We start from the raw sequence: 18,353 nt of genomic DNA on the forward strand, positions 1-18,353 counted from the left end.
GGATTATATGGAGGGAACATACTTTTAGGCTGCATTTACACTGCAAGGCTCCATGCACTGATCACAGTCACAGTCTTTTGACCACAACTGTTTTTTTGTTTTGTTTTTTGTCCTGCCTATTTATATTCTCTTAAGACCTTACCAACTGTGTTAGCATTAATTACCAACCAAGATGCACTAGGCTGGTCAGCACTATTTAGCATTGTTAAAACTTTAGTCGCAGTCCTAATGTGTTTAACATAAACACCAACGAACATGCCATTACTTACTTGTTCTTTGAAATATCGCTAAACATAACATGAAAACAATTAATTCAACCATAAAAAGATGACTTGACTATTCACTGGTAAGAATTCCCATGCATGCATTCATTAACCAACAGAGCCTGTCTGTCACATAACTTTGACTACATTTAGCTATACACACAACATTGATTCAGCTAAGTACTTTGCTTAAGGCTTTGTTCCAAAAAGAAGTTTAAATACTTTCTATTAATGTACATCTATTCAGAATATTCCTGTACACTTGGTCACAGATAAACTGAAAAATGCTTGTTCTTTTACAGCTAGCAAGTTCAAGGTTAATTTATTTATAAAGCACATTTAAAAACAACAACTGTATACCAAAATGCTGTACATAAACGATTAAAACAAAGAACATAGATGGATAATTCTACATAAGTGGTGCAAATTAAGGGTTGGATGAGTTTAAATTTTTTTAATAATTTCTTCCCAAATTTATTTTAAATTTGTATTGCACCGTATCTGAAATTTATAAATTCACTATGGGTACACTGAAATTATGAAAAAAAAAAAAAAAAAAAAAAAAAAAGTGTTTTGATTGTGACCTTATTTTCATGGAACACCGTTTACTTATTTGTTTTACACATCAAGTCACTTAATGACACTTTTAGCAAGTATGTTCAGGTTTCAGGTATGTTGTGGTCTGATGTACGTTCACCTTCAATTGACATACAAGGTGGAGTTGTTTCCCTGCAGAAGGTCTCTAGTTCTTTCTGTGCTTTCTTCCGTGACCTATGCTGTTTTTGACTTGTGCTCCATCTTGCACGTGTGTATCTCTTCTCCCTGTCTGTAAAGTCTTTTACATTTGTAAATGATCCCTCTTGCTTTTGTCTTAAATTTTTATTCTCTTTCATTTTTTTAAGTTAATTGTTGATATCTTATGGGGTCATCCCTAATCCTCCGCCAATATTCACATAGGCGCTCAGCTGTACTCTTGGGCACATTTGCATCTCTTGTGTCTATCTGCTTGTATTAGTCTACAAGTAAAAACTTACATAGATTTACACTCACTGAGCAATTTATTAGGAACATTATGGTCTTAATTAAGTGTCCGACTAGTTCTTCCGCTGTTTTAGCCCATTCACCTCAAGGTTCGACATGTTGTGCATTCTGAGATGCTATTCTGCTCACTACAATTGTACAGAGTGGTTACCTGAGTTACTGTAGACTTTCTGTCAGCTCGAACCAGTCTGGCCATTCTCCGTTGACCTATCTCATCAACAAGGCATTTCTGTCCACTGAACTGCCACTCACTGGATGTTTTGTTTTTTTTTTTTTGGCACCATTCTGAGTAAACTCTGGAGACTGTTGTGCATCCCAGGAGATCAGCAGTTACAGAAATACTCAAACCAGCTCATTTGGCACCAACAATCATGCCACAGTTGAAATCACTGAGATCACAATTTTTCTCCATTTTGATGGTTGATGTGAACATTAACTGAAGCTCCTGACCTGTATCTGCCTGATTTTATGCATTGTACTGCTGCCACATGATTGGCTGATTAGATAATCACATGAATTTGTAGGTGTACAGGTCTTCCTAATAAAGTGCTCGGTGAGTGTATGTATTACATGTATAAATTATGTATATTTTTACAAATAAAATCTGAAAGAACAACTTAATATCACTACCAAAACAAATATGTCAATACCAAAACAACCATAGCTTGTTAGGTAATGACAAAAACATTTTCGGTATTGACTGTTTCAGGTTTGACAATTCAAGCTAATCTTGCCCTTATATTAAAATGTCAGCACAGTAGAATTCTAGACATCACTCATTTGAACAGAGGAAAGTCACGAAAAACTCATGTAATTTTTTCAAATGTCAAATTTTGTGTTTTATAAGACTAACAACAAAGTTCGGTAATGACACTTTTTAAAAACACATCGAGGTTTTCTGACTTTACATCACTATTATTTCAAAATGTTAAAATACATCTACTCACCACATGGTCCAGGGAGAGGAAATTGTGTTTTTTTCGGTATTGACAAAAAAAATGGAGGACAACAATTTTTCACCCTAAATAATGTTTTTTTTTTTTTTTTTTTTTTTTTTAAGGCAGAAAACTCATGTCAACTAAATTTCAGTAGGACTTGACAAGGTGCATTATGTTGAAGTGTTTAAAAAAATATGAAAAATAATTTAGGTGTTTAATTTTTAAGTGTATTTTTCGGGGTTAGATTGGGGGATATGTGCCACCCAATAGAAAAGAACATATAAACTACTATTTTTAAAGATTTGTAAAGTTATTACATAAATTATTTCTATTGCCTCTGTTAGAACTCAACTTGACTTTTATAAATATGTGTCAGTTGCCTATATACAGGTGCATCTCAATAAATTAGAATGTCGTGGAAAAGTTCATTTATTTCAGTAATTCAACTCAAATTGTGAAACTCGTGTATTAAATAAATTCAGTGCACACAGACTGAAGTAGTTTAAGTCTTTGGTTCTTTTAATTGTGATGATTTTGGCTCACATTTAACAAAAACCCACCAATTCACCATCTCAAAAAATTAGAATATGGTGACATGCCAATCAGCTAATCAACTCAAAACACCTGCAAAGGTTTCCTGAGCCTTCAAAATGGTCTCTCAGTTTGGTTCACTAGGCTACACAATCATGGGGAAGACTGCTGATCTGACAGTTGTCCAGAAGACAATCATTGACACCCTTCACAAGGAGGGTAAGCCACAAACATTCATTGCCAAAGAAGCTGGCTGTTCACAGAGTGCTGTATCCAAGCATGTTAACAGAAAGTTGAGTGGAAGGAAAAAGTGTGGAAGAAAAAGATGCACAACCAACCGAGAGAACCGCAGCCTTACGATTGTCAAGCAAAATCAATTCAAGAATTTGGGTGAACTTCACAAGGAATGGACTGAGGCTGGGGTCAAGGCATCAAGAGCCACCACACACAGACGTGTCAAGGAATTTGGCTACAGTTGTCGTATTCCTCTTGTTAAGCCACTCCTGAACCACAGACAACATCAGAGGCGTCTTACCTGGGCTAAGGAGAAGAAGAACTGGACTGTTGCCCAGTGGTCCAAAGTCCTCTTTTCAGATGAGAGCAAGTTTTGTATTTCATTTGGAAACCAAGGTCCTAGAGTCTGGAGGAAGGGTGGAGAAGCTCATAGCCCAAGTTGCTTGAAGTCCAGTGTTAAGTTTCCACAGTCTGTGATGATTTGGGGTGCAATGTCATCTGCTGGTGTTGGTCCATTGTGTTTTTTGAAAACCAAAGTCACTGCACCCGTTTGCCAAGAAATTTTGGAGCACTTCATGCTTCCTTCTGCTGACCAGCTTTTTAAAGATGCTGATTTCATTTTCCAGCAGGATTTGGCACCTGCCCACACTGCCAAAAGCACCAAAAGTTGGTTAAATGACCATGGTGTTGGTGTGCTTGACTGGCCAGCAAACTCACCAGACCTGAACCCCATAGAGAATCTATGGGGTATTGTCAAGAGGAAAATGAGAAACGAGAGACCAAAAAATGCAGATGAGCTGAAGGCCACTGTCAAAGAAACCTGGGCTTCCATACCACCTCAGCAGTGCCACAAACTGATCACCTCCATGCCACGCCGAATTGAGGCAGTAATTAAAGCAAAAGGAGCCCCTACCAAGTATTGAGTACATATACAGTAAATGAACATACTTTCCAGAAGGCCAACAATTCACTAAAAATGTTTTTTTTATTGGTCTTATGATGTATTCTAATTTTTTGAGATAGTGAATTGGTGGGTTTTTGTTAAATGTGAGCCAAAATCATCACAATTAAAAGAACCAAAGACTTAAACTACTTCAGTCTGTGTGCATTGAATTTATTTAATACACGAGTTTCACAATTTGAGTTGAATTACTGAAATAAATGAACTTTTCCACGACATTCTAATTTATTGAGATGCACCTGTATGTCCTTTTAAATATATATACACTGGCGGCCAAAAGTTTGGAATAATGTACAGATTTTGCTCATATGGAAAGAAATTGGTACTTTTATTCACCAAAGTGGCATTCAACTGATCACAATGTATAGCCAGGACATTAATAACATGAAAAAATACTATTACAATTAGAAAAAATTTTTCAGAACTTCTTACACTACTTCAAAGAGTTCTCATCAAAAAATCCTCCATGTGCAGCAATGACAGCTTTGCAGATCCTTGGCATTCTAGCTGTCAGTTTGTCCAGATACTCAGGTGACATTTCACCCCACACTTCCTGTAGCACTTGCCATAGATGTGGCTGGCTTGTCGGGCACTTCTCACGCACCTTACAGTCTAGCTGATCCCACAAAAGCTCAATGGGGTTAAGATCCATAACACTCTTTTCCAATTATCTGTTGTCCAATGTCTGTGTTTCTTTGCCCACTCTAACATTTTCTTTTTGTTTTTCTGTTTCAAAAGTGGCTTTTTCTTTGCAATTCTTCTTATAATGCCTGCACCCCTGAGTCTTCTCTTTACTGTTGTACATGAAACTGGTGTTGAGTGGGTAGAATTCAATGAAGCTGTCAGCTGATGACATGTGAGGCATCTATTTCTCAAACTAGACACTCTGATGTACTTATCCTCTTGTTTAGTTGTACATCTGGCCTTCCACGTCTCTTTCTGTCCTTGTTAGAGCCAGTTGCCTTAGTGTACACCTTTGTATGAAATCTTCAGTTTTTTGGCAATTTCAATCATTGTATAGCCTTCATTCCTCAAAACAATGATTGACTGATGAGTTTCTAGAGAAAGCTGTTTCTTTTTTTGCCATTTTTGACCTAATATTGACCTTAAGACATGCCAGTCTATTGCATACTGTGGCAACTCAAAAACAAACACAAAGTTAAGCTTCTTTTAATGAACCAAATAGCTTTCAACTGTGTTTGATATAATGGCAAGTGATTTTCTAGTACCAAATTAGCAATTTAGCATGATTACTCAAGGATAAGGTGTTGAAGTGATGGCTGCTGAAAATGGGGCCTCTCTAGATTTGATCAAAAATTACTTTTTTCAAATAGTGATGGTGCTGTTTTTTTTACATCAGTAATGTTCTGACTATACTTTGTGATCAGTTGAATGCCACTTTGGTGAATTAAAGTACCAATTTCCTTCCGAAACAGCAAAATCTGCACATCATATGTATATACAGAGTTGGGGTACTCGAGTTCGGACTCGGACTAGTGATGTCCAGTTCATGAACGAATCGTTCTTTTGAACAGGTTCTTTTTAGTGAACGAGTTGAACTAGTTCACCAAATTGGACTGAATCGTTTGAAACAGTTCACGTCTCGAGTCAACACTGATCCACAAGTTACTCTATCTTAACCTGTCTCTCGGATGTGCCTGACACTCCGAATCGAAATGAGCCGATAACCGGGAGTAATATGATCCTAGAATTGGTGATATTTTGCCAACTCTTCTTTGCAATTAACCGCTCCAACTAGTTCACAAATCGGACTGAACAGTTAAATGCTAAAATGTGGTTAATTAGTGAAAAACAAAATATAAATTAAAATATACATTTTCACAAACTATATACTGCAGAAGTTTGCATACCCCTTTTGTTTCAGGTTTTCAGGCCGTTTTCACACCCCTTTCAGAATGTATGCAAATATAAGAGATAAAAGATTATATATTTTATGTAGTACTGCCCTTCAAAAGCTACAATACACAAAATGTACTGTAATTTACACAAATCATCCTGTTCAAAAGTTCACATCCCCTTGTTTTTTGGGTTGCCTTCTTGAGCATCAATGAATGCTTGCACCTTTTGTAATAGTTGTGTATTTGTCCATCAATTGTCCTAAGTGTCAAAAGCTGAATGTCTATATCATTTAGCCACTGTTAGGAAGAACTCAAATGTGCAGAAGATGCTGGGAAACCAAAGAATGTACAGTATTTTTCTTAATAAAAGTGGGCAGCTACACAGCTCAGGACAAAGCAGGGACTCATGAACAATTATTACACAAACAGTCATTAATCACAGAGAAATCAACACACCATATTAAAGGGTTTGCTCTCATGCCAGGAGCTCTAAAGCTCACGTGAAGTGTCTCATGAACACGCACAGGAGATCAACGATCGGTCAAGAATTTCACTTAATAATACATCAGATTTCCCTGGTGTCACGAGTTCGAATCCAGGGTGTGCTGAGTGACTCCAGCCAGGTCTCCTAAGCAACCAAATTGGCCCGGTTGCTAGGGAAGGTAGAGTCACATGGGGTAACCTCCTCGTGGTCACGATTAGTGGTTCTCGCTCTCAATGGGGCACGTGGTAAGTTGTGCGTGGATCGCGGAGAGTAGAATGAGCCTCCACATGTGAAGTCTCCGCGGTATCATGCACAACGAGCCATATGATAAGATGCACGGATTGACTGTCTCAGAAGCGGAGGCAACTGAGACTTGTCCTCCGCCACCCGGATTGAGGTGAGTAACCGTGCCACCACAAGGACCTATTAAGTAGTGGGAATTGGGCATTCCAAATTGGGGAGAAAAGGGGATAAAAAAATTAAAAAATTAATAATAATAATAATAATAATACATCAGATTTCGGTTTGTTTCTCACCAAACCTTATAGTATTCCTTGAGAACAAGACATGAGTCACATACAATAATTTGTTAGACTTCTGAATTATACTTTTGTGTCCTTCTGAAACTTGAAGAAGTGATCACCATAAACTGCCATTGTGTGACATCACTGAGCAAAAAAACATTTCTTCACAATTTCTCCCTTTGTGTTAAGAAAAAGAATGAAAGTTATATGGAGTTATAACAGCACAGGGGTGAGTAAACGATGACTGAATTTTCATTTTTGGGTGAACTAATCCTTTTAGAACCAAGGGAAAATAAACTTTTGAACCAGATCATTTGTTTAAATTCAGTTACCCTTTTGTCTTGTGAAATGACACGCTTCCTGCCTCCTCCTCCACGTGTGACCTCACCAACGAGCATACGTCATCCCTCTCATGAGCGCGCGTCACAGAGATGTACGGAAGCGAACATTTGTAGTTAAAAAGTATATAAGTATTGTTTTGTTTCTAAAAATAATCAATTGTTTGGGTTCAGAAGAACTTTATTTGTTAACTGGAGTCGTGTGGATTATTTTGATGCACCCTAAATATGCATTTTGGACCATCAAAAAAATTGAGTACATTCACTTGCATTGTTTAAAGGAGGAGGCCTGAAATGAAATCCTAAAAATCTTAAATTCTGTTTTGATAAAGAAAGAAACTCAGATACATCTTGGATGGCCTGAGGATGAGTAAATTATCAGCAAATGTTCATTTTTGGGTGAACTATTCCTTTAAACAGCCGTACAGGAATGACTTCAACATGAAGTTGTTGGCTTTATCTGTCAGACTATATCTTTTAGCTCTATGAGAGAAATATGTGCAAACCAGTCTAACAGAACAGGACAGGCAACAGCATCCAAAGGCTGTTAAATACTAATGGTGAAGCTTGATCGCAAAGCTTCGATTTTACCAGTGAAAAAATCACAAATAAATATTTTTCGACTGACAGCACTGTAATAAATACTTGTGTGCTTTATACATAATGTAAACAATGTTGAAGTCCACAATATCTTTAAATAATAGAGAGAAATAATATAATTACTTCTATCAATAATTCTTATTGCTTTTTTTTTATTTTTTATGTTATGTTATGTTTCTCACCTTGCCTTGGTGGAGCTTATATGCTAGAACAGCTCCAGTACCTGCCAGCAGCCCTGCTAGAGCAAATCTGAACTTCTGCCTCCTTTCATTGTATTCTTGCTTTTCATGACCTCCAGTGCTCCTCCAGCGGGAAGAGAGATGCCCACCCCACACAGACAGTGATGGGATAACGCTCTTCGAAAGCTTGGAACTGAGAGAGTTAAGACAAGTTTCAGCACTAATTACTAATTACTTATAATAAGAATTTTCTAATAATTTAAATTGGGGTGAATTGACAATTTAAGTATCCTAATTTCTGTGCAAGACAGAGAATTTCACTGAAACTGGAATCAAGCAAATCATTAAATCAAACTGCCATGTTGATGAACCCAACCCAGTGAACCATGAATCTTAGAAAATAAACGTTCATATACCTTATTTGGAAATGGTGAAATGATAAGGAACAAAGGTTTATATGAAATGGCAGAATTACCTTTGACTCCTGATAAGGAAGACCTGAGCAAAGCCTTGGCAATGCCTGAGGTGCTGCATTGCACTTTTCTCTGAAAAGAGAGAAAGAAGAAAAACTGCTGTCAAAGTGTAATGACACAGGTTAAATTTAATCTAGTTATCAAAACAGACCACAAATAGCTCTTTTTTTTTTTTTTTTTTTTAATGGATAGCATAATATTTCCATGTATGCTCACAGAAACAGTGGTTCAACAAATTAAACAAAAGATGTAATGTTGAATGTTTTCCTCACTATTTGCTTAATTTCAACTTTTGAAGTGTAAGTGAAAGTTGACTGAGGCTAACATTCTGCCTAACAGCTTCTTTTGTGTTCCACGAAGGTAAGAAATTCTTAAAAGTTTGGAATAACATGAGTAAATTATAAAAAAATATATATATTTCACAACTGCTGCCTTCAAGTCATGTCAGAGAACATGAAAGTCACCACCAAAATGTTAAAATTTGTGGACAACTCTAGATTTTCTTTGAACCCGGACTTCAGGCAACTGGCTTGTACAACCAGACTATATATATTTCCCATCATTTTCAGTGGTAAAAAGCTTCCTGTCCTCTGTTTAAGTGAAAAACAGAGAAAACTGTATATAATAATATAAAAATTATTTTGTTTTTATTTTTTTACACACATTACATCACATCGTAATTATGACTTCCAAGATTGTATAAGAACTTCTAAGAACATGAAGGTTGCATTTGATTGTGAAAGTGTCGACTAGCCCATGAAGTGTCTACTATCCCATAGAATTACACTTGATTTCATTTTATTTATTTACCCAGTAAACTTACATGTGTTTGAGTTTTGATGAGTCATGAGGGATTTGTCTTATTTTATACATTATTGTTAACGGTAATATTTATGTTAGACAGTCTAGATATGTTAAAACATATCTACGTTTTAAGTTTTTGATGCTTATGTGGGTTATCATGTTTTATTGAATTGAACCTTTCTCGGGTGATATGGTTTAGTTTACCATTTAGATAAAGATTCCTACCATCACCTCTCCACCACAACCACCAAAACAAAATACTGTATGCCTCTCTTTAAAACTACACCTGCATTAAACAGCCTATATGTTTTTTTATAGCACAAAGCGATTCATAAAGCAACCAAAATGGAAAGGTAATGTACAAAAATATCAAAACTGTTTTGGCCAACAACACGTCATTGATAAATGGTGTGCATTTTTTTTTCCATTTGAAACACATGTAACAACTTTTAAATAAACCTGTCTTTATAAAATAGTTGACCCTTCATTTATTGTATGCCAGTGTTTTGTTTTTTTTATTATGTTTGCCTGTTTATCCAAGTAATATAACACAAATGTGATATACTTTATAAGACAGAATTAACAAAAAATTTCAATGTTCTAAAAGGATTTAGAACTAGATGTTTGAAACCAACATTCAAAACCTCTGCTAGAGAAAAAAAAAAAAAAAACATTTGTTCAATTGGACTTTTGACTCTTACTGTAATATACTGTAGCCCTTGTGACAACTTCCCTGTGGTACAACTAGCCCCAGTCTCTCCTACATATGTGTTAAGGCAAAGTTGTCTTTCTATATGTTGTGAATAAATACAATGAGTAAGTACATGGGCTCCAATTTCGTGAGTGCGCAAAGCGCATTGCTACGCCCCATGACCCTGGGCAACGTCTTATCCAATTTTCGTGAGAGTGCTAATTCTAAGTGCAATTTGTATGTCAGTGCAAAGCACAAATGGGTGTGGGTGGGAGTGTTTGCGCTATTGTGTGTTTAGGTATGCAAACTGTGGGTATTGTATGTAAATGAAGTGCCGTAAAGCGCAATTTGCTATTTTCCTGAGAAATATTTCGTTGCACTTAGACGTTTCAAATCAAATCAAATTAAATCACTTTTATTGTCACACAACCATGCACAAGTGCAACAGTGGGTGAAAGTTTTGACAGTGGGTGAAAGTCTTGCAGCACCTGACTGAATCTCCTGACCTGTATCTGTGTCATTTTCAATACCACCTCTTAACTCAGCGCAAAGTTGAAATCCAGATCCTGCATTTGCAGTTTTGAGATTCCACCAGCAAGTGGTAATAAAGTTCATGTTCAAATTCTGAAAGTACAGAACATCAAAATAATGTCCCTGACAATCACAATTTTTCAGGGGTAATCGCTTGAGATTTGTATTAAACAATCATGGTTTATATTTAGGGCCCAAGCACTGAAGTGCGGAGGACCTTTTGTTCTTATAAAGATTATTATTATAATTATTAGGGCCCAAGCACTGAAAGTGTGGAGGCCCTATTTTTCTTCTAAGGATTATTATTAGGGCCCAAGCACTGAAAGTGCTGAAGCCCTATTGTTCTTCTAAGGATTATTAGGGCCCAAGCACTGAAAGTGAGGAGGCCCAATTGCTCTTCGAAAGATTATTATTAAGGCCCAAACACTGAAAGTGCAGAGACCCAATTGTTCTTCTAATGATATTAGAGCCCAAGCACTGAAAGTGCAGAGACCCTATTGTTCTTCTAAGGATTATTATTATTAGGGCCCTGTAGTGCCCCCTTTAAAATGGCCATGTAAGAGGGGCTCTGTAGCACCCCCATTTTCACCTACAGTCACCAAAATTGGTACATATATAGTTCTCATCAACTTTCATAATTATAGTCATTAGGTCCTCCAAAAAGGAAGTCAGCCATTTTTGATTTTTTGAATATTGCAGTCTCTGAACTTTTAAATACCCCTCCTAGGTGATTCATGAAACAATCATGCCAAGGTCCAAGTAACTGAGATCAAAATTTTTCCCCATTCTGATGTTTGATGTGAACATTAACTGAAGCTCCTGACCTGTATCTGTGTGATTTTATGCACTGCACTGCTGCCACATTATTGGCAGATTAAATAATCGCATGGATGATTGTTGATGCCAGACGGACTGGTTTGAGTATTTCTATAACTGCTGATCTCCTAGCATTTTCACACACAACAGTCTCTATAATTTACTCCGAATGGTGCCAAAAACAAAAAACATCCAGTGAGTGGCAGTTCTGTAGATGGAAATGCCTTTTTGATGAGAGAGGTCAACAGAAAATGGCCAGACAGGCTCGAACTGACAAAGTCTATGGTAACTCAGATAACTGCTCTGGGGTGCGTTTCCTAAAAGCATCGTTAGCGAACTACGGTCGCAAGATTCATCGTTACCAAAATAGTTAAATGATTTGCCGCTTCCCGAAACCGTAGTTCCAACGAACATTCGCAAGCAGCGTCTCCGGCTGTGGTTAGAAGCATAGTTCCTTGTTAGTTTGCGCTGTCTACATCATTGATTTCGCTGCCACTGGGGTGTGTTCTATTCAGACTTATCACCCCATGCCGTACTGCTTTCAAAGACTTCACCATCCACTCTGAGAGCTTTGAAAGGCTTGAAGTCGTGGTGCTCAAAGTTATTTTTATTGGAAATTCTGTTTGAAACGATCTTCCAGCATGACTATCACAATTGTTCTCCCTTCAAAGTGCCCTCCGAAGGCATCATTTATGACATTTGGAACACAGTATTTGCTTTGTTTTCATGTAGAAAAGGCAAGTTATTTTATTATTTACAAGCAAATATCTTTGTTACAACATTTTCCAAAGGGAAATTTCACATATGGCTATATATGTAAAACACAATATGCATGTTAATGGTTTTTACTGATAAAAAAAGTTATCTGTACTGTACATACAGTATATGCAATATTTTTGCTGTACTTTGAGTAGTGTCAGAAAAGCGCTATGTAAGTGTAAAATAATTCATTTACATATTTCAAAATATTACACTTTCATATATGTAAAACATAATTTCCCAAATCACAGTGTAATTTTATATAGCCAATATGCCCAAATAAATGAACAATAATTGTAGAAATGTACATGTATGGCCATATATCTGATTTCTGTTTGGGAAAACATGTCTGTGTATGTGGTTTTGTGTTTATTGTGAGGTGTTCACAGAAGTAGAATATAATAGAATATGGAATATTCTCAATAGGCTTTGTTATAGAAAACAAATGTATACTTCTTGTTTGCAATAGTCTTTCAATTAAAGTTTGCAGGGGGAAAAAATACATAGACCAAGATAGGAAATTACACAAAATGTTTATTAACACAAGTTATGTCAGTCAGATGAAATAATAGAAAATACAGTAACCAAACTGTATTTAAAAATGAAAAAGTAACCAAACATTTTCTGAATTAAATGTTCTCTGACTTCTGCTCCTGCAGGATGCATTCCTGCAACCTTGATGTGGGTTTAGTGGATCATCATCATCAGTAGCAGCAGCATCTTCATCAGCACCAGCATGATCCCCTCTTCCTCCTCAGGAAGTTGAACAAATTTCCGTGACTGCAATGTTGTGATTGTATTTTTTGAGGAGTTTTGGGGAAAGTCAGCATGGTGTTCATAAGCTGTAACAGCAAAGGTGTTACTGCTTTCACAGCCTTGCTGACCTAAGACTTGCTGAGCCACAGGCCATCATCAACCAAGGCATAGTTTCTTCTTGTGGCCCTCTGAAGGTCCTTGGAATCCGGAATTTTCTTATGATGTCATCATCAGATAGAGGGTCAAGTGGGGAGAAATTTGTCCTTATGAATGCATTTATACACTACCTGACTTCTGCGCTCAAGCTGTAGGATTCTTTGTAAAGCCGCCATTGCTGAGCATTTGATACACACACAGATACTGTATTTGTTAGGAGAGTCATTAATACACCTGCTACTGATGCACCTGAGGAATGGATAGAAACACCTTGGTGGCTAATAATCATCTAAATTAACTAGCTAAATGTGAGTGTGTAGAAGAATCAACAATAAGGAAGCGGGAAGCGGGGTGGCAGTGCAGGTAAATCAAGTTTTAATGGTTTACCAGTCTAACAAACAGTCTTTGGCTTTTCAGCTTCACAGCAGTGCATTTACCCTTCAGCTTCACAACAAGGTATCTGCTCTAGCCTTAGTCGTAAGAGACAACACAAACTCATAAATAATTAAGGTTAACAGCTTTGTAGCGTTTAGCTTCACGAACTGGCAGGTCTGTGCGACTGGGACTCTTTCTCCCTCACTGGCATTCTCGGCGGCCTTTTCAAGCCCATCTCTGTCGTCACTGTAACAAGACACAGTGTTACGTATCATTAATCACCAGGTGATGGCCCTTTTGGAGAGGAAATCAGCCACAACCATCTGTGGCCCCGGCCTGTGAACCACCTTAAATTTGAAGGGCTGAAGCAGCAAGTACCAACGTGTGATCCGCGCATTGGCATCCTTCATGCGGTGGAGCCACTGAAGCGGGGCATGATCCGAGTGGAGGATGAAGGCCCGCCCCAGCAGGTAGTAGCGGAGGGTTAGGACCACCCACTTGATGGCAAGGCACTCTTTCTCGATGGTGCTGTACCTAGTCTCTCTCAAAGAGAGTTTACGACTAATGTACAGCACGGGGCGCTCCACACCCTCCACCTCCTGCGAGAGCACGGACCCCAACCCCCTCTCTGATGCATCCGTCTGTAAAATAAAGGGGAGAGAGAAGTTAGGAGCATGTAAAAGTGGCCCGCCACAGAGTGCAGATTTCACTCTCGTGAAAGCCTGTTGGCACGCCTCCGTCCACTGGACCGGATCTGGTGCCCCCTTTTTAGTGAGATCAGTCAAGGGGCTGGTGACATTGGAAAAATTAGGAACAAACCTTCTGTAATAGCCAGCCCCATGAACTGCCTCACCTCCTTTTTGGACTTGGGACATGGGCAGGCCTCTATCACTGCGGTCTTATCAATTTGAGGACATACATGCCCATGACTCAAGTGGAAGCCTAGATATCGTACTTCCACCCACCCAATTGCGTAATTTTTCCGGGTTTGCTGTGAGCCCCGCCCGCCTCAGCGACTTCAGGACAGCTCTCAGATGCTGCATATGCCTCTGCCAATCATTACTGTATATAATGATATCATCCAAGTAGGCAGTGGCATATGCAGCGTGTGGCCGGAGGATCTTATCCATTAGGCGCTGGAACGTGGCGGGAGCCCCGAACAAACCGAACGGAAGAGTGATGAATTGGTGTAATCCGAATGGTGTGGAAAAGGCCGTTTTTTTCTCGCAATAATGGAGTTAAGGGGATCTGCCAATATCCCTTAGTTAAATCCAGTGTCGAATAAAATTGAGCCGCACCCAACCGATCGAGCAGTTCCTCAATTCGGGGCATTGGGTACATGTCAAATTTAGACACCGCGTTGATTTTCCGGTAATCAACACAGAACCGGACTGACCCGACACTCTTAGGTACAAGAACAACCAGGCTTGCCCAATTGTTGTGCGAATCTTCTATTACCCCCATCTCGAGCATTGCCTCTAATTCGTCCCGAATCACCTTTTTCTTGTGTTCGGGTACGCAGTATGGCCGACTATGCACTAACACTCCCAGTGGGGTCTCGATATAGTGTATGAGGTTAGTCCGACCGGGAAGAGGAGAACACGTCCGTAAACTCTTTTTGCAACCTGGCCACCTCCGTGAGCTGGGACGGCGAGAGGTGGTTTCCACAAGGGACCGGGTGAATGGATTGGCTTTGAACTTCACCTCTGGCCCGAGGTCTGCCCTCTCCGGAACTACCGTCGCCATGGACACGGGGACTGCCTCTCTCCATAATTTAAGGAGGTTGAGGTGGTAAATTTGACGTGCCTCTATCCATTCGTTTAACCTCATAATCGAGGTCCCCGACTTGCCGTGTAACCTCAAAGGGTCCTTGCCACTTGGCAAGTAATTTCGAGTTCGATGTGGGGAGTAATACAAGTACTTTGTCTCCCGGTGCAAATTCCCGTAGCTGGGCACCCCTGTTATACAGCCGCTTTGTGTCTCTTGAGTTTGGAGCAAATTCTGTTGTGACAACTGACCCAGTGTGTGTAGCTTTGCTCGAAGACCAAGGACATATTGAATTTCATTTTTGCTCTGGGAAGGTCCCTCCTCCCACGCCTCCCGTATGATGTCAAGCACTCCGCAGGGCCGGCGTCCATACAGGAGCTTGAAGGGGGTAAACCCCGTGGAGGCTTGTGGGACCTCCCTGACTGCAAATAATAGGAGGTCCAGCCACTTGTCCCAATTACTAGTGTCCTCGTGTACGAACTTACGAATCATGTTTTTTAGGGTGCGATTAAATCATTCCACCAGCCCATCAGTTTGTGGGTGATGAACGCTGGTGCGAATCGATTTAATCCCGAGCAATTCATAAAGTTTGCGTAGTGTGCGTGACATAAACGTAGTGCCCTGGTCGGTGAGGAATTCTTTTGGAATCCCCACCCGGGAGATAATTTTGATAATTTTGAGTGCCTCCGCAACACTGGTTGCTGAGATGTTGTGCAGGGGCACTGCTTCCAGATATTGTGTTGCGTAATCCACCAGGACTAACACAAACCAATATCCGCATGCTGACCATTCTAATGGCCCCACGAGGTCTATGCCAATTCTTTCAAAGGGGACCTCAATTAGCGGTAATGGGCGCAATTTTGCTCTTGGGATGGCCGGTGGATTCACCAACTGACATTCGCGGCATGCCGCACACCATCTGCGCACATCCCCGGCCAATAAAAACGGGCCATTAAACGGTGTAGTGTTCTTTCTTGCCCTAAGTGACCCGCCATAGGATTGTGATGAGCCGCCTGGAAAAGTGTTTCCCGACAGCTCCTCAGGACTAATAACTGGGTTGTATTTTTAAGGGTTTGAGTATCCTGCATCACTCGATACAACCGGTCCCTAATAACTGAAAAATGCAGATATGTGAGGGCGATGTCAGGCTGGAGCTGCTGGCCATCAATTACTCTCACTTGGTCAGAGGCGTGCCTAAGGGTTTCGTCACGCGACTGCTCTAGAGGGAAGTCCCCCTCTGGGAATTCCCTAAGGGCAGGAATGCCGGAGGATTCCCCCCCTGCATCATTCTGATGCTGAGCAGATGCGGATGGCCCCGGCTCCACCTCCCCAGCCATCGCGTCACACATCACACACCGTGTTTTTGGTTTGCAGGACCCATCTACACACAATGCTTTTAATAATCTTTTAAACTCCGGCCAACTGGTTCACGCGGGAATTAACCATGGCCTCCACTCCATGCTTTACTCCCCGAAACTGGATAATGGTAGTCGCTACCGGGTATTTGTGAACATCTCCATGCACACACCTGACCATCACCTTGTGTTTTGTACCCAAAGACCCATCATGAACCAAGCCGTAGTGGATCGAGGTTTGATTACAACCCGAATCCACCAGGGCTTGGTATGTACAGCCCTTAATTTTTACCGGTATCCTGTACGTCCCTGCTCGACCGGGGGCAGCCTGTGGCGTGTCGGGGACCCAGATCCACGTCACCACCTCCATCACTGGACACCGGTCTTGGAAGCGACCAGGCTCCCCGCAACCCCGACAGGCCGGCCCAGGCTTCCTGGCTGCACCCGTGGCAGCAGACACATCAACCTGGGAAGGACGATGGAGAGGGATAGGGGAGGGGGCCGGCACATAGTGCAGCCTGCGAAGGCGGTGCGCCGGTTTGGGTGGAACCACTTCCCGTTTCCAGGGAGTGGGTGTAGGGCGACAGGGAGGAGAGGGAGGGGCATGAGGAGGAGGAGCAAGAGGGAGTAAGTGAGAGAGGGAGAGAACTGGACTGCGGCTCGCCAGCTTCCAGGTAGGCCGCCATGTGGGCTTCGGCCAGCTGGATGGCATCATCCACCGACGTGGGGCGATGGCACTGGACCCATTCCACTGTTCCTCGGGGCAGGTGAACAGTTAACTGCTCCAGCACCATCAGGTCGATAGATCCTTCACACCACGCCCTTCCTTGGCCAGTACCCATCTACGGCAGGCATCACGGAGCTGTTGGGGCGAACGGGTGGCTGCTGTCGCTCAAGGTGAGGGAGCGGAATCGCTGATGGTGTTGTTCGGGGCTCCGGCCAACCCGTTGCAGGACAGTGGTCTTAAGCTTGATGTAGTCAAGGCGGTCCTCAGCTGGAAGTTGCTGCGCCGCGAGCTGGGCCTCCCCAGAAAACAGCAACAGCAGGTGGACGGCCCATTGGGATCGTGGCCAGCCGGAAGTGGTGGCCGACTGCTCGAAGAAACTCAGGTATGCCTCCAGCTCGTCCTGGGGCCCCATATTTTGGAGCAACAGCTGTGGCTTCGTTACTGCTTCCGGGGCCGCGGTGAAGGAACTGCCTGGAGCTAACCAGCTCCACAAGGCCTGCCGATCCTCGGCTTGGGCTTGGAGGAGCTCCTGGAGGCACTGTCCTTGCACGAGGAGGGCTTAGTGGTGGGACTCCTGGATGCTGGCCAGGGCACGGATGACTTTGGCCAGCGGTGGTTTCCATGGCGACCAGTCTTCTTCCTTAATCAATGATTTGTGACAGTAATAGGGCACAAATTAATTTGATTATCAAATTATTGTATCCATCTGTTAATGGGTATTTGGTTTTAAAATAGGCTTCTTTCATGCTGTTTTTTTCCCATAGTTTTCATGCTGTGGCTTGGGAAAAAATAGAAGGCCTCTCTTTAGAATTGTCTGAAGATTTAAATAAAGGAAGTGTTTTGTGTGATGTCTGGCTTATATTATCATGGCTATTATCTTGTGTATTGAGAAAATCTTTACATAGCCAGCTTTAGTTACTTGACTGTTGTAGTATATGTGATGGTGGGTCATCACCACTGCAAAACAATAAAGGTTTATATTTCATTCCATACATAGGATTCTTCATCACACTTACAGTATATAAATTATTAATGACATTATTCTGGTAGTTGATAATGAAGTAATGACATTGCATGACATGATTCACACAATAATTGCTTACATTTGATCTGGCATTCCAATGATACTGTGATGCACCAAATCACAAGTATTGCCCATTATGTGCTCATTTTTACATGTTAAATTACTGG

General features: G+C 40.7%; 1 protein-coding gene across 1 annotated transcript in view; it reads right to left on the reverse strand.

Annotated features, from left to right (window-relative positions):
* suox (sulfite oxidase) overlaps positions 1-18,353 on the reverse strand; it is a 48,002-nt gene that overhangs the window by 3,209 nt on the left and 26,440 nt on the right. Inside the window, exons 2-3 of the mRNA XM_051676622.1 lie at positions 8,428-8,497; positions 7,956-8,145 (exon numbers count right to left, since the gene is read on the reverse strand). Coding sequence (XP_051532582.1) covers positions 7,956-8,145; positions 8,428-8,486 — 249 coding nt within the window. The 5' untranslated portion in view covers positions 8,487-8,497. The remainder of the gene's footprint in view (positions 1-7,955; positions 8,146-8,427; positions 8,498-18,353) is intronic.

This window comes from Myxocyprinus asiaticus, chromosome 37, assembly GCF_019703515.2.
Source record: "Myxocyprinus asiaticus isolate MX2 ecotype Aquarium Trade chromosome 37, UBuf_Myxa_2, whole genome shotgun sequence".
Taxonomy (NCBI): domain Eukaryota; kingdom Metazoa; phylum Chordata; class Actinopteri; order Cypriniformes; family Catostomidae; genus Myxocyprinus; species Myxocyprinus asiaticus.